Raw genomic sequence first — 22490 nt, forward strand, 5'->3', positions numbered from 1 at the left:
GCTAATTGTGTTTCAGAAAGGCTGTTTACTACTGGAAAATCTGCTTTGCCCTGAGTCCTAAGGGCAATTAAGTGTTGAATGGAAAGTAGCATCTTCATTTTACTTGTGAAATATCAGAAGAAGGGAACAGTTCTAATTTATCCAATGCCAATGAGTACTTGAAAAAAAAAAGGGGAAAAAACCCTTCCACTTCCTAACTTAATTCTCAGATACCTCATCCAAGAACATCTCTTGTTAATTATAGCAGAGCTTTAGAGAGAGGCCTAGCTCTGCAGTGGACTCCACAGGAACAACCTTGGGGCCATTATGGCTCTTGCAAAGCACAGGGCCGTGCTACAAGTCATCAAACAACTACAGAACAGTCACTGCTGTTATGACCAAAAGGAAACCCCTCCAATACAGTATTAGCTTGATGAACTCCCCACCTAACAGACTGCAGTGCTACCTCAAACATCTTTGCACCCTACCTATCTTTTTTAGCCTGATTTAATTCAGCATAGCACAAAACAAGCCAAAACCCAGAAGATAAATTTCTCAGAGGAAAAGCAAGAAGTCTTCCATTCCTTCACACAAGCAGTGCCCAAGCTGCTCTTTGGGATCCAAGGATGGGGAAACCTATGCAAATAATCCAGCCTTCTCCTCAAAGCTCCTCTGAGATACCAATATCACAAACTTAATTTCTTTATTCCAGGAAATTTTGAATTTTAGCATGCAGGCTCTCTTGTGAGCTTTCCTGTCAAGATTCTTTTCTGCTGCTGGCTGCATGAAAACAAGATGCCAGCAGCCACTTCCCTCCTTGAAAGCTTCCAGGAGCAAGTCCTGTACCAGGCAGCTCAGATGCTCTGCATACAAATCTTAGCTAAGAGCAACCAAACCCTCCTGAAGCAAGCAGGTTCTGTTGAAAGCAGTAAAAAGAAAACCTTTTCTTTTAGTATCTGCTGCCACCTAGACATAAAGTCTGCTTTCTCAAAACAGATTGTGCTACCAACCCAGCCCTGGTCAGGTAAGTTGGGCTCTTACCAAGCAGGCACCTTATTGCTATTGGATTTCGCTTTTGAGCTGCTAGGGAAGTTTGGAAAGGGCAGCAGTGAGAGACAGAAGGAGGGAGAGGTTTATACATGGTGCTGCCAGCTGTCCTAAACATGAAGAGTCACTTCTAACAGCTAGTTTTAGGATGTGCTCATGCTAGTTAGATGGCAGAGAACTTCTGCTTTTTGAAAGATAAAGATGGTTTTGCTTTAGACAGAGTAGGTGCTGTGTAGCTTAAGGACTGCCTTGAGACGTGTGCTGACAAGTAATGTGCTGACATAAGTAATAGAAGGCCTTTTCAGGAGTTTTCTCCAAGTCCTGGAAGCCTCCACAGGCCAAGTCATGCAGTCTGTATTGTGATACATTCCAGCATCCTTTGGAAACAGAACTGCAAGACTCTGGATGCACAAATGACACCTGCCATTCTCATGATTCTTTTTCTGCTTAGAGTTGGGTAGAACACTAACTCCAGCTCTTCTTCACCCATGAGTGGGCTGCAGCAACAAAGCTAATGTGGCTGGTAGTGAAGCTTCAGAACTTACAGCTTTAATAAATAGTAAAATATATCCTTATTGTCATAGAAAAATGATACAAGTGTTTTGAAACCAGGCTATGATAGGAGTATTTGCATTCCAAAGGCTCTTCATGATACTCATCTGAGCTCCTACATAATCAGCTGTGCAACACTGATTAAACTGTATTAAGGTACATAGAGCATCCTTGGTTATAATCACAGTGGTACAGCACAGCAAACTAAAGTATTTCCAGATGAATCTTGAAGAGCATTTATTTCCTGGATGTTTGAGAAGTTTAGCCATTTCTGGTTTACTGCCACTGAGGACACGTGCCTCTTGCAGAAGGCTGACAGGTGAATCCTAACCAGTTAACTTTTGCTGTGTTTTAAGAAGCCCCATTGATAAAACTTGGCAGTAGCCATTACAAATCCCTCACACCAGGAGAGACACCTCCTTTTAATAGCTGAAAATACAAATTGCTGTGAAAACTTGTATTGGTGAAAAATCCAGACTTCCTTAAGGGAAGTAGCACTTTAAAGGATACAAAAATGTACAGGTTATCTGTTGCAGGCTTCCATATACACAGCAATGAATTTGACAGACAAAGAAAAGGCAGTTGTATCATTCTTAGCATGAGGTTAATTGAATAAGCCTGCAGTTTCTCACCCTTCTATGAAAAACATAAAGGTACTGTCAAAATGGTCATTCTAGAAGTCTCAGGAATCCTAGCTAAACTCAAACCACACTGCTCTCTCCACTCCAGCAAATACAACCCAAGACATCAACATCTTATCACCCGTATTTTAAAATCCTGAAGAACTCAGATTATCAAAACATTCCTTTTAACATCTTCAGCACATGATTTTTTCCATGAAAGCTTTCATTTGATAAGTGCTGAGAAAGCAAAATTAAAGCTAAATGATACAACCAGGCAAGCCTGTTTGTTTCTTCTACCACTAGTAATCATTATCTATATTCCTCCTCACCCACCTTGAGCCACAAGCTACCACATTAGCTACTAACATACAAGTTTCTGATAGGCAACAGTGCTACGCTTGGCAGCTACACTTCAAAACATGACTAACTACAAATGCTTACATTCATTTTATCTAAAAAGCCCTACAAATTTACAGCAGCCTTCTGTAGGTGGCACATAGCCAGAACATCCTTGAGCTCTTTCCCTTTCAGCTCTTTCTACATAACATTTACCTTTTTGGGTATTCCAAATATAGTTAGACTTAACCAACAACATATACATCATTGCATTTAAAAGGCATCACAGGCACTTTACAAACATCCTGAATTAGCTGGGTTAGAAAGAATTAGATATAAGTATCTGTTAAGAAACTGAGAGAATCATGCTGTTTATTAGTCAAGACACTAGAAGTTCAAATAGGCAAACTGGCAAGTGTAGTTCTGGCACTGAGAAAACCAGGTAAGCTTTCTACTTTGTTCCATTAGAACACTTACAGGATCACTGCAATGCACTTGTGTTAATTTGCACCCTGGGTGACTCTCAGAAAACAGCAAACACCAAGTGACAAAACTTAAACCTTGGAGAAATTCAAATTTACTTTCAAGGTTAGTGGCAAATAGCCTGAGAGCGACAAGAGGCATGCAACAAGAACACATACAGTGACAGCTGAAACTTGGGCAGAGTTTACATAGGTGACAGCAGGTCGACGGCTGAGAGCATTTTTCCAAGAAGAAAGCAGCGAGAGCAAGAGCTCAGGAATTGAGCTCCCTTGGCAAAATGACTTGATGAGAAAAAGGAAGAGAAGTGATGAAGTCACAAAACAATGCACAACAAAAACATAAATATGGATATATCAATCACTAGACGAATGCTGAACCGAATATTTTCTATGATAAAGAAGAAATTCTTATGTCAAACTGCTAGACTTGACTTCACACCTTTTTAAACACTGAGATGGATCAAAGTTTGAGAGGTGAGGTAAGATTTTTAACATCCCCAAAAAAATCTCCTACAGAGAGTAAAGAGAGTGTGTGCTGAATATTTAATTACATATTTACAAAGCGAACTCTGAGTATGCAGTCATCCACCACAGAGTCCTTAGATAAAGTCTCACTTCATATTTCCAGCTTCACTTTATTCTGTCATACTGTTGATATTTATTTTGCTGACCCTGCTCCAATACTTGACAGTCCATACACTACACTGCACAGAAATATTGTAACTGTGACACTTTTGCTCCACTTAAATTACGAGAAGAATTTACATCCCACCCAATGACTGTTTGGAAGGTGTAGCACAACTTACTCCTGCATCCTTAAGCAACAGACTCATAGAATGGCTTAGGTTGGAAGGGACCTTAGAGATCATAAGAGATCAGTAAAGAAAATTGCATGATTATCTTGCATGGGTATTCACTTGGGCACACATACACTCATAACAGTGCCCTACATTCATAAACAGGATCTTAATTTAACACTCTGTGCTTTAATGATGTCAGCACACAGTTAAAATAATGGGGGGTTGACCTGCATTTGGATTGAAAGTTTTAGTAGCTAAAGTCAAGTTTTACTTTCCAAATGTGGATATTTATAGCTATAAAACTAAAGCACTTTTTGGATCCTCTGCCATAAAAGCAGACTGAAGAATTCACCAAGTCCACTTCCTACTAGACACTGTTATTTACCTTAGCCCATGCTTTTACTCTTTTTCCTTTCCTTCTCTTTTCCTTCTGCTTGACTATCTTTTTCCACTCTCTACTCCTCCAAATGTTATTTATCCATCCTCTTTCTTTTTTTTCCCCAAACCATCCCCTCTACAGCAACAGAAATGGAGAGGTGAGGAATATGTTTACAGCTCTGCAATGAACTTCATGCTATAGAAGAGAATTGTCCATACAATTCACTACTCAAAAAAGAAGTGCAGCAGCAGATGAGCAAAGCACAGCAAGACAGCATGTATCTCTAAGATGCAGTTTGGGTGGAATTCACATAACACACTGGAATAACAAATACTGAATCTGACCTCTCTTCAGTTATTACAGGAGATGGACACAATTTAGTGCCAGACCTCCATAAATAGGTAAGCAAACCAAGATAAAGAATCCTTTCTGTACCTATTAATATAGGAACATAGCTGGATAAATATAGCCAGTTTAATTATAAAGATATTGAACTAGGAGGAGTGATACCAAAAAAAAAAGGAGTAATCATCATCTTTACTGTCATGTTTCTCTCTAGATCTTCACCAGACACCAAAACACAAATATTTGTCATGCACTATGCAGACATAAAACAAAGTACGGAAACCAACAAGGCAAAGACTAAATGATAAGACAAACAATGCTACATTATTCACAGAGTCCAATTCAACAAGCAAACAACAGACTGTTTTATGACATGTCACATTCAAAATCACCTGAAGTTTATGAATGACAGTTTATCCAAGAATGGTAAAGCAAACTGTTTAGACAAACACGTTAGTGAGGAACACAGAAATATTTGGCCTGGCACAACAACCTGAAATGTAAGAAGGTACAACTGGCTTTCTTCTCATTCTACACTGTAATTGTCCTATTAAACTCTTTTCCTGCTCACTGGCATTTATTTTTTTTCTAAATTATAAATACATATTGGTATTTAAGCCCTAAAAATAAGAGGTCTTTCATTTATTGTGCTTTATGTGATTAGCACTGAAATGAGGGTGGGGGTTGTTCCCGAGCTTACCCAGCCAGTTCCACTTCCTTGGGTTTTAGTGAACAGCAGTGATGAACCTTGTAACACTGCCCATGATGACATCCAATTCTTCCTGTAAATATTTGTAAACAAACATAAGATAAATTGATTTTGAAGGAGGATATTTAAGCTGTTGCCCAGCTGACCTAGATGTTAATATATTTAACCACATATACACTCATTAGTGCCATCAGTTCAGTCTTAATTGCCATCATATTTGTAGAAGAGAACATATGTTAACAGTCCCAAGCCTGACCATCAAAGTCTAAATCAAACAAAAGCTAATTAGTAGTGGAAGCAGTTCACCAGAAGAGCCACCATACAATTATAATTTCAAAGGGGCTAATCTGGAATGCTCAGCCTGCTGTGTTCTTAGTAGATTATGCCAAAGCACTGCATAATTTGGAAACTGATTGATCACTTCTAACTGGGATGCAAGTGTCCCTCATTTATTTAACAAGCTCATTTACACTGGCAATGAAATATTCACTACACATTAAAAAAAAGTGCAGGGAAAGAATAAATGAGTTGTTCCAGCTGTCTGAGTATTTGCTTTTATGCCTGAGTACCTGTCCTCCTGAGGTTAAAGAAAGAAGCCTTGGCAAGCCCTGATAAGCTATTCCTATTGCCCAAACAGGAGTGATTATCCAACAGCTCTCAAAGTGACAAGATGGCCATGTTGCATCTCTCTTTACAGCAGTGCAGTAATCCAGATCAATGCTCCCAAAAAATGCAACATAAATGTCACCATTTATGTGACATCCCACATCAGTAGCAGTTTACCTGAGCCACTGGCCACCCTTTCCTACAAAGCTCTTAGGAGCAGCTCTGTGGAACCAAACTGGGTTCCACAGCTGGACAGATGTGCCACCCATCTAGGTCAGAGTGGCTCTGTAGCATCAACTGGGTGCTGACTATTTAATCCTCAGGAAAAGCATTCTTCATGTATCAAAAGTCTGGGAAACACTGAACTAAATACCACTGAAAGATTAAATGATCAAAATTAACCTTTTTTTTTCCACTTTTACCTTTCTAAAAGTAAACCTAAATGACATCTGAGGATGTGCCACACTTATGCAGTATTTAACACTAACTCTTTGCAAAACACCAAAAATGTAAGTTAGAGAGCATTACTTGATGATATATTATGATTTATAATGTAAATGCCTGCCTGTGAGGCACAGAAAGCAAGCTAGAAATTAGGTCATTCATCACCTACAGGGAGAGCAACCTTGGGTGATACATTCTGCTTCAAGCCCTTCACAAGCAGAATGAAAGAAGAATTAGGGAGCATGTGACATGTGCACTGCTTGGAAATTGAGGGAGATGAAGTCTGAAAGCCCTTCTCACACCAACTCTAGCCAAGGAGCAAGGCAGGCCAAAACCTACATGGATCTTCTCTTAAATAAATAGTTTCATCCAATGTTAAAAAGGTGTTTCTCATCAGTGCACCTTCATGAAATCACTGCCTTCTATGGGATGGGATGGAATAAACCAGGTTGTAAGAGACCTTCGAGATCACTGTGTCCAACCCATCATCCAACACCATCTAATCAACTAAACCATGGCACCAAGCACCCCATCAAGACTCTTCCTAAACACCTCCAGTGATGGCGACTCTACCACCTCCCTGGGCAGCACATTTCACTGAGCCCTGGCTTGCACGAGCCTCTGACTCTAAAAATCCACCATCTTTAGCTCACTGGGAGGAACATGTACTTTAGGATAAGGAAATGCTATGCCCTACAGGAAAGCCTCTATGGCAAATTTAGATGAAAAATAAGAAACTGCAAACTCCAACGTGCTGCCCTAACACAGAAGTCAGATCCCTCACACAAACCCTTAAGCCCATGCCATTCCAGAAAGCCAAGACTTACCGAACTTTCTTCCCATTTTCTGTGATTTTTGTCACATTCAGTAACCCATACTTCTCTTGACCCTGCAAGATAGAGTGAGACATGACAAACTGAAAAGAAAACCTGCCCCCATAGCCATCACAGCACTGAATTCAATCCCCCAAATGACCAATGCCTGGCAGGGAGCCATCTTTGCCCGTGTTACAACTACAAGAAACTGTCTTAAGCATATTTAAATATGGAGAGATCAGCAAAAGCAAAAATTCCTCTGGGAACCCACGCATTTACCATTCAGAGGGTAAAAAGCTTCCCTTCTTCCAGGCCTAGGTTCTTTGAAGAAGCAACTAAATCATTTGTGGCATTAAGACAGTGGCAATTTTAACTGTAAATTTAGGATGTGTTGTTCCACAGCACATTTTCCTTTGTCCTTTACTCAAAAAAACCCCAAAGAACAAACAACAAAAAAAGGAGTTGGCTGACAAACAGCCTAAACCCTCTGACAAAATACTTCCAGGTTATTTTAACAGAGCTGCATGCTTTAAATAAAACATGGTAGAAATGCATAAAATTATTAACATATTCATTTCAAAAGCTGATGAGGGAAACATTTCTTTGATGTCCTTCTTTTTCTCCTCCTCTCTCCTTCCTCCAAGCAAAATATTAGAATATTAAACTATGTAGTTGTGTCATGTTGATCAAAATCATTTATATTGCTATGCCTCTGGAAAAAAAATGGAGATCAGTGAATGGTGGGAAAAGAACACTGCTGATCAAGAAGGGTATTGGCCAGTTTCAACTATTTTGAAGGAGGATTTATAGTTTCTATGCAAAACTAATAAAATCCAAAAGGAGTGCCTGGAAAACTATTCTAGGATAAAAAGGCAAATCATTGATTTACACCATGTGACCCTCAAGAGAAGGTGCAGTTCTTTCATTTTCTCCTGTCACTCCAGCTGTGTCCTACCAGTGAATGGCGCTAAAGGAATGTGAAAGTGTTTTGTGGGGGTTTTAAACCCATTTCCTCTTCAGTAGCAGCTTTTCAGAGCTCCTAATTTAAGAACTGAGCTATTAGTTGAAACAATCAACAAGGGAAAGGATCCAAATTAGTTCTATCATCACAAAAGTGCCCTCAATTCTAGACCAAATGAAAGCAGATGATATGTTCTCTTCAGCATTTCCCTCAATCTCAAATGTTAATGGTTCATAACTGCATGATTCAGTATCACAGAGAAAGTTTGTGCTGGGGAACTGTGACAATCCTCTCACCAAAGACACAGACCTATATTTTTTCATGAACCTTAACCATTTTACCTATGTATCTCAAGCACAGCATGTAAAATAGAAAAAGACATATTTCCAAGGTAAATAGTGTTTAGCTGGTGGTGAAGATGTTCTCTCAGTCCAGTGGTAACTGCCCACTTCACTCACTTTAGTATCCCCACTGGCTGGAATGCTTTCCCAAGCCAATGACAGACACACTATATTCTAAAACTGGGAATTTGATAGAAGAACTGAGTCAGATCACTTCCTTCCAAAAACCAAACCTCATTCTTTAGATAACTTGTTTGGGATCCATGCAGGCCACCACTAACAATCCTATGCACTGTACGATTCTGACAGCTCTCTTGGTCTGGCAGCATCTTTCACAGCTGAGTAAGCAACCCATTCTCAAACACATTTGGGTTTTAATAAATTACCCACAGTGGAACATCAGTGGGAATCACAGAATGGCTTAGGTTGGAAGAGACCTCAGAGACCGTCTACCCCAACCCTCCTGCCATGGGCAGGGACACCTGTCAATTAGACTCAGTTGCTCAAAGCCTCATCCAATTTGGCCTTGAACACCCCCAGGGAGGAAGCATCCACAACCTCCCTGGACAACCTATTCCAGAGTTTTACCACCCTCATATTGAAGAACTTATTCATAAGATCCGGTCTAAACCTACTCTTGATCAGCTTCAAACCATCCCCCCTTGTCCTATTGCTAGACACCCTGTGAAAATTCCCTCTGCAGCCTTCCTGTAGGCTCTAAAGAAGAATTCTGCTAGAAAAATAAGCCCTACTTATCAGCAACACTAGGGGGTACTAAAGAGAAAATTTATGTAATCCAGGAAAAGGAATTGGAAAACAAGGATCAAAATACCCAAAAAATGACCAGGTTTCTTTGTAATACTTAAATCCCAGAGGACAGCTGAAGAAAATACAGACTGTTTTCTACCATCTCAAGCAGCAGTCAGCTCTGCTACAAAAATACAGTTTTAATTATTCAAGGTCTGAGCCATATTTAAAGACATTCAAATACATGCAGCAATAATTGCTAGTGTATATGGCTATCAACTATGCTTGCTTAATAAACAAGGTCTGATTTATTGTGGAAATTAGAATCATGGAATGGTTTGGGTTGGAAGAGACCTCCAAAGGTCATCGAGTCCAACTCAGTATCACAGTATCACTAAGGTTGGAAGAGACCTTGAGGACCATCGAGTCCAACCTGTAAACTCCTGCTGCAGTGAGCAGGGACACGTTGCTCAGTCTGTTTTGCAGTCAACAGACCACTAGGTATGGACCAGTGGGGTAAAGTGCCTCCCACCATAAGGGAAGATCAAGCTCAGGACCACTTGAGGAACCTTAACATATAGAAAACTGTGGGACCCAGGCTCAACAAGGCTCTGGGCAACCTGATCTAGTGGAGGATGTCCCTGCTCACTGCAGCAGGGTGTTGGATCTAGATGACCTTTGGAGTTCTCTTCCAAGCCAAACCATTCTATGATTTATGATTTTATTCCAGAGGGAATTTTTAACCTAATCACCAAGCTGTACTGAATCCAAATGCATTTACATTTTTTTTCTGAATGCACAGCTGGATGCAATGCATTCCTTTTAACATGTAAAGCCTTCAAACAGTTTTATCCCATTATTCTCTTTCAGCAATAAGCAGGCTTACCCTCAATTCTCTAATCATGAATAGCCTGGTTTCTACAACATTTACTTATCTATTCAAATGCTTTGCATACTAACTGTGGCTTGATGCTTTGGTGAAGAAGGAGAAGACTCATTTTCAGGAAAACCAGCCTTGGAAGCAGTTGATGATTCCTGGAAAATTCAAATAGATAATGTACGTTATTGTCTTTTTTACAATTATTGGGGTGTTTTTTTTAACCCTAAAGATACTCTCTCTACATATACACACACTCATACAATACAAAAAAGGGGAATAGTATTTTTTTTAAGCACTCAGTTATAAATAAACCTGCTTACTAAACTCAAACTGGGTTAATTAGCACATATCCACTTAGAAAAAAATGTTAATACACGCTGTATCAGCTTAAAGCAAAGCTTTCATCCTTATTAAGGGGCTGACATTTTTGTATGACTTGCTGTTACATTATGAAGCACAAGTTATTACACTTGGAGTGCACCACATAAAATTACCAAGATTTTGAAGACCAGATTAAGTCTCTGTGTTGGTGGTAAATGCAGAATTAGTACAATAGTTATGGGTGTAGAAGAGCATACACCAGCTCTACTAATTTTTATGAGTCATGATCTTGAAGGTCTCTTCCAACCTATTCTATTCTACTCTATTCTATTCTATTCTACTCTATTCTACTCTACTCTATTCTACTCTACTAATTGCCTTATGCTCAAAAGCTCAAAAATTTTTGGAGAGTCAGGTTGTTTTAAACTAGATGTTAACTACAGGCCAAAAGACAGTACTAAACCCCTGCAACCCAGAAAAATTGCCCCATCTGGAACCAAACAAGGCATGTGTGTTTCCTCTGAACTAACGATTGCTTTGTTCTCTGCCCTGATTTCAGACAGGGAACACTAACAGTCCCAACAACAGGGTTCCATAATTTCAGATGTCTGGGTGGGGGGGAGCAAAGTTTAAATGAAGAAAATCAACACTGTCCATCTCAGTGTTTTTCCCTCCTTCCCAAATTTTTCAGCTGATGGCTACATACAGATATGTGCCACAGCCAATCAAGAGTTAACAAGTACATGTAGAATACCAGGTTGGAAGGGACTTCAAGGATCATCTAGTCCAACCTTTCAGGGTAAGAATATAATTCAAATATGATATCCTCAACTTCTCATGAGCCATGGCAATCCATACTTTCACTTAGCCATATTTCAAGCACTCTTTTGACTGGCCTGCTTTCATGTAATTGAGTTGTGTTGTTTGTCCAGGGCGGGGAAACAGTAAACTATCTTCCCTAGGAGTCAGCTAATAGACTACCCAGGGGTTGATGTGTCTATCATTCTATTTCCTTCTGAACTGAGATACCTTTCACACACTAAGCAACTCTGGAACCAGAAATCCAGTATCTGTGGCTATGAACTATTTCCCTTCCATATACTAATTGAAAGCAAAATATCTAAGTGTGCCTGCCAGTTGGAAGAAAATGAGTGCATTAGTGCATCAAACAAATGTTGCCTTTCCACAAAACACCAATTTATTGCTCCACTACACATTTTTAATTCTCTCAAAACATTAGCATTGCTCTTTACATGAACTACACAGTCTTTTTACCACCAAAAACTGCATGCTGCCTACATATTTTGAAGCTGCTGAAGGAACATTAAGCTACTGACTTAGACTTCACAAAGGTGACTCAGATACACAATTCCTCGGGGTTATTACACAAGGCATTTGTACACTTTCATGTTTAAGGTCTTGGTATTTGAACACTGGGTCTCAAAGAAAAGTAAACAGCTCCACTTGCTCAGTGTTTTACAAGAGCTTCTTCATTCAGTGCAGCACTACATAAGGGTCCTTCTAACACAGAACTAAATATTATGCCAAAAAAAGGTTTCCCTTTAAAAATGAGGCCAAAATTTTAAGCTGTCTCCAACAGAACTGTTCATACTCGTGAGGAATAGACTGCACATGAGGCTTGAAGCGTCCACTCAGCTTTAATTTATCAGGAATCCATCTAGGCTGCCTCTCATGCAGTGCCACAACACACTCAGTACAGAAGAATGGGTAAGGAGAGCAAGGAGCAGAAAGGAGCAATAGAAGAACCTCAGAATCACTGGAGCTAAACTAATGTGTGGAGGTGCAAAGTCTCCAGCCAAGTACAGCCTGCTGCCTCCTCAGCACCATGTATGATATATTCTAAACTGACAGCTCAAAAGCTTAAGATCAAATCAAATAAATCCTATCCTGAGGAACTAAGTCAACTCATGACAAACCCACTCTCCTATACTTCAACAAGGAAAGCCATTAAAATGTCTCAGAAACAACAGGTCAAGCAAATAACATTCTGGGCAGCAGATCCATTTTCATTTAACTACTGTGTTTTGCCCCCTTAAGAGGCTTTTCTCCATACTCCCAAGTCTACATTCATTCCATCTTTCCCTTTAGCTTTAGAAAAACAGAGAGCTTACAGTGTTCTTTTTCCTGATATCTCATCCTGAGAGGTCTGTGCTGGGATTTCAGTGTTACAAATCTTGGGACAGACTGCTATGAAGGCACAGAAACCAGCAAGCCACCATCCTACAAGACACATTCCAGCTCTGGCCTGACCACCTCCTATCAGTTCACCACATGGCAGAACGTTCTCCATGGGCAGAACATCCCAGCACAAGCAGAAACGGCCGAGACAAAACTGGAGGGAGACAGGCGGGGGGGAGGGGGGGAAGCAAGGGAGAGGCTCTGTCCCCTTGGTGGCCTAAACAGTGACCATTACTGCCCAGCCCAAACCAGACTAGCAAGAACATGCCCTGGAAGAGGCATTAAACAGCTTTTATCATTTCTCACCCACAGACTAAACACCCAGAAGCTCTGCACAGGATGGAAGCCAAGCATTTCAGCACTTTCACCACTGTCCTCTGACCTTCAGTCACAGTGTTACAATCCTGCTGGAACCACACACAGCTTCTGCTCTTTCTTCAAGATATTACAGTGGAGATGAAGGGAACAGACATTAAATGGGTAAGTCCACTATTATTTACATCTTCGAGGCATATTTTCTGCTTTAGCAAGTGCAACTTTTACTTCACTTCTGCAGTGTATTCTTACTTGGTGTTTCCTACAGGCATGAAATCTCACTATACCTTACCTAAGAACCTCACCCACATCCACAAGTCTTGAATTCAAACCCTAATTACACTCCATAAGCTAAGCTGAATTGGGAGATCCCCAACTATAATTAAAAAGGCTGTACACACCAAACTCTGAGCTAATGCTAGTTACAATACTTCAAGGATTGTAAGAAAAGAGCTGCTACACACAAAGTAGCATCAGTGAAGTCATCAAACAGCCCTTGGTTTCACTGGGTGTTACACAGTGATAAAACAGAGTATGAGGAAAGTGAGAGTTCAGAAATTCCAGCACACTCACTTCTGTTAGACTAAACACTGCACACAGCACAAACAGCTGGCACTCCAGCATGCTGTTTAATTTGCTCCTACCTTATCATTGGTGTCCAACACAATTGTGCTGTGCCTCCATTTTGTTAAAATTATTGGTTCTTGTAGCCTCCTGTCCAGACTTCTACTCTTTATTATATCTCTCTGCTGCTGTGGTGAAGCATTATACTAGAGAAGAGAAAATTCAGACTGTAAGCAGAATCTGATACAAGTAAAGAAGACTTGGACAAACCATTCCTATCTTAACAGCACAAACAACAGTTAAAGCAACAGTATACTGAGCTCATTAACAAAGCCCTGCTAACACCTCAGGAACATAAAGCTGCATGCATCTTAGCAGTTTAAATAACTTGCACTGGTGTTACAAACAGTGTTAATAAACTGACAAGCCTTTAAAGAGAACATTTGCCATTTTTTGCCTCATCAAGTAAACACTTTTCACTCAGGTGTTTACATAGGTTTTGTTTGATTCATTACAAGTAGTGTAACACACTAGGAGGGGGTGAGGGGGAAGCACTTCTGGGCTCAAGACAAGCCTCCACTTTTAAAATAAATGGATTGATCTGTGATGTCCAAAGAAAACCACAGGGAGAACACAGATATTGTTTCAGACTGCATTTTCCAACTGAACCAGCCATCCTCCATCCTGGCTCTACCTCAGAGAAGCAGACAGAGCTAGCAGCCTAACCAGCTCAGATGACACCACCTCTGCTACTCTCTGGTTTGCCACCACTCAATCTTCTCATTTTAAAGAGCCCTGCAGAACAGTTTCAGGTCTGGTTCACTTACTGGCTCTCTCAGTCAGACACTGGCCAAGTATCATACTGTTATGCCTGATACCAGCCTAGGAATGCATTCTGAAAATCTAAGAGACCATTAAATTCTAATTCTTATTAGACTGCAGCAGAACACACAGGCATAGGAGCAAACTGCAGGCCTTTTGCAAGATGTAGCACAAATGAGGCTTAAAGATTGCTACCCATTCTAAAGAATAATTCACTATGTTCTCTTATTCCACTGCAAAAAGCTGGGTCACACTCATCAAGAGCCTTAATAGACTTTTCAACAGTTGTCAAAGCTACTCCATCTGAGACCTCACTTTTAGCCAGAGGCATTCAGCTATTCCTAGATGTTATTTAAATATACATGACTGGAGGGCTTTCTGTAAGACTGTCTAAAGTAATTTGTTTTCTAACTGTCCTCCCTCCACATCAGATAACCTTACAATTTTTCACACATGTACAAAAATACTGGAAGTGTTATTCCTGAGCATGTTCACATTTGCAGGTCATGCTATAACTGTGAAGATCGTCAGTGTTGCAGTACTAGCTCAGCTGCTGTGCTATTCCCAGAAACTCCAGATGATTTTTAGTTCTAAAGAACTCCAGATGATTACAAACTATCTAACAAAAAGGATTCTTTTCTTTTTGTCTGCTTTAAGAGCACTACATGACCACAGTATTCCATCACTTCATTTCACAACAGATGTGGGAAAGCAGTATTTGAAGTAAATACACACTGCTCAGCTCTAGTCAGACCACATCTGGAATACTGTGTACAGTTCTCGGCTGCCCAGTTCAAGTGGGACAGGGAATTACTGAAGAGAGTTCAATGGAGATCTACAAGGATGCTTAATGGACTGGAGCATCTCTCTTACAAGGAAAGACTGAGAGACCTGGGGCTGTTTACTCTGGAGGAGGGAAGGCTGAGAGGGAACCTTATCACTGTCTACAAGTATCTGAAGGGTGGCTGTCAGGAAGATGAAGCCAGTCTCTTTTCCATAATACCCAGTGACAGGACAAGGGGCAATGGACAAACTCAACCACAAAAAATTCCATCCCAACATGATAAAAAAATTCTTTGGTGTGAGGGTGATGGAGCACTGGAGCAGGCTGCCCAGAGAGGGTGTGGAGACTCCTCCTCTGGAGATCCTCAAAACCCTCCTGGACACATTCCTAAGTGGTCCTGCTTTGCAGGGGAGTTGGACTTGCTCTCTGCAGGTCCCTTCCAACTCTTAACATTCTGTGAAAAAACTGACCAAGAGAATTTTTTGTCCCAGTAACTCCATTATCATCCAAGCAAGAGTTACAATGCTGAAGTCTGTGGTTTTCTCTCACCACTCACAAGCGGTTTCAATGTAACAGTCCTGCAGTTTTTCAATGTGAAAACAAGAATTAAATACTATTATTAGGTGCATCCTCAGAATACCAAATGTCTCTAGAGCTCTGCCACTTCCTTACAAAATCCTATTTTAATTACTAAGTTAATAAATACCAGAATACACTGCTGGTGAAACTGTGTCATCCTCAAAGATCCAAAAGCTTCAGCCGAGTTTTCTGGGGTTTCAACACCTGCCTGTATAAGCATTTTGGAGGGTACTAAAAATAGACTAACAATTTTTCAGAGCCAGTTTGTAAGTGAAAAAAAAAAAATAAATCATCATCATCATTTTTTTTTCCTATACAGCTTTTCTTTACCATAGCAAAATCACAGATATTATTCTGCAGACTTGCTCAGCTCAGCAAAGATACGAGATCTTCTCTGACACCGGAAGAGTCACAAACATCCATTTTTCATGTCCTTGAGTACATTTCTTTTTTTCTCTTCACAAGCAGAAACTCCACAAAAATGCAAAAAGCAACCAAGCCTTATTGCTGTGAATAAATGCCATTGACAGCTTGAGGCTTTCTACTCCTTTATAAAAGATGTTCAAAGTTTCTGGTTTTGGGTCACCCACCTTGGGTAGCTCCCATTCTGACCGGGAACCGTCAGCGCTGTAGTAGTATGGTCTGCCTTGTTCATCTGCGTGTTTTAGCCACTGCAGAAAGAAATGTGACGACAGGAAACAAAATCAGAGTGACAGTCATAACAGAGTAATCTCTGATACTTGGGATTTAAAGTCAATTTTTAATAAAGTGCCATCCCCTTTGGAAGTGTCTAGCACACAACCTCCAACCAAGGCTACTTAGCAGTGACAGCAACGCCATTTTCATCTTAGGCTCATTAACATTTTTTCCTTCTGTGACTCTTCAGAACATAGTCCTGCAATACCACACAAGAGATTGTGATAAATAGATATTTTTGAAGATGCTGTAACTCAGTCATCAGCATTATGGTGTCAGTTTAAGAAGGAACAATCTTTGCATCAGGTCTGCATGAAGCTTTTATACATAAAATTACAGAGTTACAAGAAGCTCAACAAGCAACTGCTGGTAAGTGTAAGAGCTAATTGTACTTGCTGAACAACTCTGCTTAGAAAACATCAACAGGAATGTGAGATGCAGTTCCTAAATAATAATAATAATAAATCATTAAGAATATGATTTCTGTAACCTCTGGAAGCAACTCCCACAAACCAAGCAGGTACAACTATGACAACTGTGACTAGTTATCCAGCAAAGAAAGAATTATCATGAGCAGAAGTCTACAGGAAGATTGCACCAAAATATGCACAGCAAGCCTCTTGGATCAAGCAGGTTTCAGAAGACTGCCTTCCAACAAACTGTGATGGGAAATACTGTTTTCTATCAGTACTAGTGCAATTCAAACAACAACAACAAAAGAGTTGCTATTTGTTGAACATAAAGTAGTCTAATAGAGCTTTATCAAGAATAAGCAGCATAAAATTGCAAAATTGACATAAAACTGAATTATAAAACTGCAAAATTGACATAAAACTGAATTACAATACAGCAAAATTGACAGAAAACTGATTTTTTTTTTCCCCTAAATTCTTCCAAAGAAAAAAAAGAAGCCTTGCATACATCAAGTGGAGAACAGTGGTGATATTATAAACAAGCTACTGTTTCAATGAACACTTTTTGAAGTTAGGAGAAAAAAAAAAAGGTTCACATTTAGTGGCCAACTAGAAAAATGGGACTGCTTCACAAATAGAACAGAATGTTGTCCTTTACTTTGCGTGGGAGAAATTTTTGTGCAATACCCAGAATCACAGGAAGTTGTCAGCAGCAATTCGACAATTAGAACAGAGCATCGACCTGCCAATACAGCTGTGGTTTAATTAAGAGGTTTGTCTCCCTCTGAAAGCAGTACTGAAAATCTCTAGTAAAAGGACAAAACTGATATAGAAGCATTTTCAGTTTGAAACCATCCTCACTGGAAGGGCTGTGTAGATTAAAACAGCTTTTAAGACAGTTAGAAAACCATCATATTGGTATGAAAGTTCATTGCTGAAGTGTAACTAAGAGGATGGGGGAGAGCTGTAATTAAGAAAATCACAGAATCAGTCAGGGTTGGAAGGGACCACAAGGGTCATCTAGTTCCAACCCCCCTGCCATGGGCAGGGGCATATGTTCATTTAATATAATCTGATACCAAACTGGAAACACAAAGCCTTTTTCTAGATATTGAAGAATATACTTAAGGAGGAGGCAATCAGACAAACAAAAACAAAACAAAGAAACAAACAAATCAAACCAAGAATAAGAACAAAACCAAAGCCCCCACCACTTCGGTTACCACAGTTTCATGCATATTTAAAAGCCAAAAGGAGATACTGCTGAGGTATGTTCTTCACTTCTAGAAATGAAATCTGCATTTCTAGCAGTGAAATCAGCAGAGAAGATTTGGAACACAGGACGAGAAGAAGGAAAAAGTACCTTTTCATTAGTATAGTCATTGGTATATAAGGTCTGACCATGTTCATCCAACTCTTCTGACCAACCCTTTGGAGGAGAACCATACTGACTATCTGACTGGCTGTAACAAGAACTGTGGTCGTTTTCTTCTGATGAAAGATGCTATAAGTAGTCAGAAACATACAAGGCAGTTTTGAGAATGAAAGGAGCTTTAAAATCTGAAAGAGCAAAGATCATTTGACTAGAAAGAAAATAGCAATAAAGGCAGGGTGTCGACATTTTTGTATTTTACATCAGCGAATAAGAGAGGCATTTTTACAGTTTAGAAGTGTTTGATAATTTCTAGGCAATTCCAAATATTTTCAGAACAACTGGTTTATACCAACGCAATTTCTTCAAGTTCTACTACACCAGATTTCACATAGTCAAATTTTAAACTCCTTTTTTTGTTTGTTTGGTTTTTTTGGCTGATCTATATTTTACTCCCAGTAATTCACCTTACTGAATGATGAAGAAAAGTTAGCTTTAGCCATCTGCATTGCCTCAAAAAAAAACTTGGAAGACTTGCTACCTACGTTTTCTGGCAACATCCCAACTTTCATACCTAAATCCTTTTCTTCCCTTCCCAAATAGTATCTGAACACACAATAATCCTTAAGGACAACTTGAAACTCCAGCTGCACCTTTGCAGGTCCCAGCACTGCACAGGACTCATGCAATACATCCTGAAATATTATGAATCTCCAGTCTTCTCCTTCCAACACTGCTGCATGTGACAATAAGCAGAGGCACAGCTATTTTCTCAAGGCAGAAGTAAATTACTATGTAAGGAGTAAGTTTGATGTGGTAAGTAAAAGAAGTATTTTGCCATACACACCAAACAATTTCTGTTCCCTCATGCACCTTGTTCATCCCCTTGCTAATGCACTCTAGTATTACTCAAAGCATCCATTACATGCAACAATGCCACAGTTTACTGAGGAATTCAGTCCAGATTCCTTTTCACACTACCTTGGATGCTTGGCTACCAGAAGGCATAACACTTTAGAGGGAACACATCCTACTAGTCAGAAATTACAGCAGTTACATATTGATGAAGGATCAGTAACAAATATAAGGGCTTTGAGGAAAATTATAAAGCAGGACACAGGCAGACTTTCCCTTTTTAACTAGAAAAGTATTTCTCCTAAAACCCTTAAGTGTTACCCAAAAATATCCATGCGTCAGAAACTCACCAGTTTTAAAAGCCAAAGGTTTTTCCCCATGTTTAGTGACATTTCCAAACGGTTATTGGACAGGGTTTTGGTGTTACTTTTCCAAGTACCTGCCCACTTATGTGACACTGCACTGACCTGGGCCAGTTTACCAAGAACAGCAAAATCCATAGGAAATTTCCAAGTGACCAATAAAGTAACATTAAAATTATGTACTGGTCCTCTGGAGCCTCCAGAATGTGAGCATGTAAACAAAGCTGCCTCTCTTGCCCTCAGGTAACATGAAATTCTGAAGGGCCACTTTCTAACCACTGGGGGGGGGTGAAAGGAAAAAAATTAAAACAAAGTCTTCAGTCTCATTTTCACTTGAAGAATTAAGACTGAGGAGTGACATGAGTGCTATTGGCCCCTTCTGAGCCACTGCTTTTTGTATTCATCTAAGTTTACATTATGCTGCTTTAATACTATATATAAACATAATGTAAGTTTGCATTATGTTTTAATGGTTAAATATTAAGTGCATTATCACTTAATGCTCAAAGTAGTAGACTTTGCACAGTTTTATTACCATTATTATTATGATTAACGGGAATTATGACCCAATAACATAATGCACTTGTATTTGCCTCTTTTCAAGCAACTCTTGATACAGGGGAAACACTGAACACACCTAAAATAAACAGGAGACTTAAAAGCGAGAATTCTCCTAGGAAAACCACTGCTGTTCTGCAAATTGACTGTTAATCTGTAAGGTGTCCATGTAATAACACTCATCTCAACCAACATTTGCAGACCTAAACAAAATGCCTGAGCTGTTACAGAGTTTTACCAAGCCATGCCATTGCTTGTCCCCTTTTTCTGACATGGTGACATCTCGTTCCTCTTACAGGCCACCTTAATTAAACCACTCCCTGACAAAATTTCTCATACTGTTCAGCACTCCTTCCTCAAATACATTAACAAGTCACTACCTCTGATAAATGTTATGTGTCATTCCAAAACCTTACCCACTTTCCTAAAGGCTTCATTGATAGGACTTCACTGCTTCCCCCCACCCCAGCCAAATAATTACCATAACCTGCAACTGTTTTCTTTGGTGCTGTTATCTGTTACCAACTTCTCTGGCCAATTAAGTACAATTTTGCCCCTTCTTAATAATCCATTAAAATTCAACTTCCTAACCATAAAGTTTTAAGAGCAATTATAAGCTATTTTGTGCTCTAATAATTACCCACAGTTCTTATTGTCACATCACCTTGCCATCTGGCTACCTACTATGATACAAGTTCCTTTTCAGTAGATACACAACTAGCATTTCATTTCCTGCATATGCTCTTTCATTACTGAAACTGAAGGGAATGTGGACAATTCAAACTACTGTGTAAAAGCCAACTTAATTCATTATAATGTATTAAATCTGGTTTTACTAATTATTGAGACCTATTTGCTCTAAATCTTCATAATTGGACAAAATTTGGGGTGCCCTATGTTTTAGTATAGCTCAGGCTCAGATCTCAAGCTTTAGACTAAGTATTTTGGTTTAAGTACTCAGAGGTCATAAACAAAAAGGTGAACACAAAGAGCTGAGCATGAAATACACGTGCAAACACAGAATAGAAAAGAAAGGGGAAGGGAAAGGAGGTGAAAAGAATTAAAAGCAAAAATCAGCCTCAAAATTAGCATGTAACTGCTGGAAAGTGAACCAATATGAGCTGGAAAATTATATCTCCCTAGACACAAACTTTGATAACCTAGTCAGGAAGGACACAAATTACTTAAGGAACTCATGCTACTGGAAGTATAAACTTGGATCTAGTTGAAAATTAATCAAAACATGCATTGGTCTTACAAAGACTGAAAACTTGATAGAGATAACTACCAGAAGGCAAACCTGTAATACCTCAAGCATCACAAACAGAAGAACTGGGGTGAATTATGAGCAATAAAATAAATAAAGTCAAGCATTCTGAACATGCAACCATGCAGTGAAGTTGTGGTACAGAGGTATGAGTAAGAGCCAGAGAGGTCATTCACAAATGGGGAGTGAGGAAGAATTATTGGAAGCACTTCCAGGAAAAGAAGGAAGAATTATGAAAACAGAAAACCAGTTACAGTTACTACAAGGAGAGTTACTACTCAAAAAAAGCAATCACTTGATACAGATGAGAAAGAGTCTCTCTAGCCAACAAGAAATCAACAGACCAGCCTCTGAGATACCAAAGTGACAGCCATGAACATTTTGGTAGTCTACCTGTTGCAGCCACTAGCCCATGGCAAGAAAGTTTCATAGAATCATAAAACCGTCTAGGTTGGAAAAGATCTTTAAGATCATCAGCTCCAACCACTAAACAAACACTGCCAAGTCCACCACATCTACATGCCTTTTAAATACCTCCAGCAATGGAAACTCAACCAGCACCCTGGGCAGCCTGTTCCAATGCCTGACAACACTTTCAGCGAAGGAGTTTTTCCTAATACCCAATCTACCCAGACACAGCTCAAATACCACTCCTACACACAAAAGTGATTGAAGAGTTAAATTGCTCACCGCTTCATACCAGGACACACAACCAAAAAGACAAATGAAGACATCCCTTGACACCTGGAAACTCAGCAATACCAAATTCCACAGTAAAACAGCATTCATGTGCATTACAATCTCATTGCTGGTGATCTCAGAAGGAACTACCTCATGATCTGCATGGCTCTGGGAATCCCCTTTATTAATGCTTGCATCTCGGGCCCACCGTGGAGGCTTCCAGGTTCGCTCCTGTGATCCTCTGTTGTAGTAATAACAGCGTCCTGTAGTATCTTTATGGGTTTCCCATTCCCCATTTATTTGGACCGGAGCACTTGTAGGTACTGGTGGAAGTGCAGACTGAGATATTTTCAGTTCTTGTAAATTAGCATAAACTGGTGAATCAGGCCTCCCTTGGCTTGGTGGAGTAGTTGGCTATTGAGAGAAGAAATGTATTGTTAAAGAGCAGATGAATGTTAGAATGCTCCCTTGCAATTCAGAATATAGCACAGAAGTAAAACAAACCAACAAACTCCCTTTGTTGTTGTTAAGTTACAAAAGCACAAAGGATAGCCACAAGATGCTGGGGCATGAAAACCTTAAATTGTTAACTATAAGGTAGATGTCACAAGCTGTATTTATTCAATAGTAAAACAGATTTTTTTCTGCATTTCCCC

The 22490-nt window shown here is 39.6% G+C and overlaps 1 protein-coding gene across 9 annotated transcripts in view; it reads right to left on the minus strand.

Moving 5' to 3' along the window:
• Positions 1-22490, minus strand: part of ARHGAP12 (Rho GTPase activating protein 12) — a 94757-nt gene that overhangs the window by 15367 nt on the left and 56900 nt on the right. For 5 of the 9 annotated variants that reach the window (XM_068146215.1, XM_068146216.1, XM_068146217.1 and 2 more), the window contains 7 exons: positions 21985-22248; positions 18103-18243; positions 16221-16301; positions 13526-13651; positions 10127-10201; positions 7130-7191; positions 5244-5325 (listed from right to left, as the gene is read on the minus strand). In XM_068146215.1, coding sequence (XP_068002316.1) covers positions 5244-5325; positions 7130-7191; positions 10127-10201; positions 13526-13651; positions 16221-16301; positions 18103-18243; positions 21985-22248 — 831 coding nt within the window. The remainder of the gene's footprint in view (positions 1-5243; positions 5326-7129; positions 7192-10126; positions 10202-13525; positions 13652-16220; positions 16302-18102; positions 18244-21984; positions 22249-22490) is intronic. The other 4 variants (XM_068146219.1, XM_068146218.1, XM_068146220.1 and 1 more) reach the window with 3 other exon arrangements.

The sequence above is a fragment of the Melanerpes formicivorus genome, unplaced genomic scaffold (genome assembly GCF_026170545.1).
Source record: "Melanerpes formicivorus ecotype bairdi unplaced genomic scaffold, bMelFor1.0.p_v2 SCAF_13, whole genome shotgun sequence".
Lineage (NCBI taxonomy): Eukaryota > Metazoa > Chordata > Aves > Piciformes > Picidae > Melanerpes > Melanerpes formicivorus.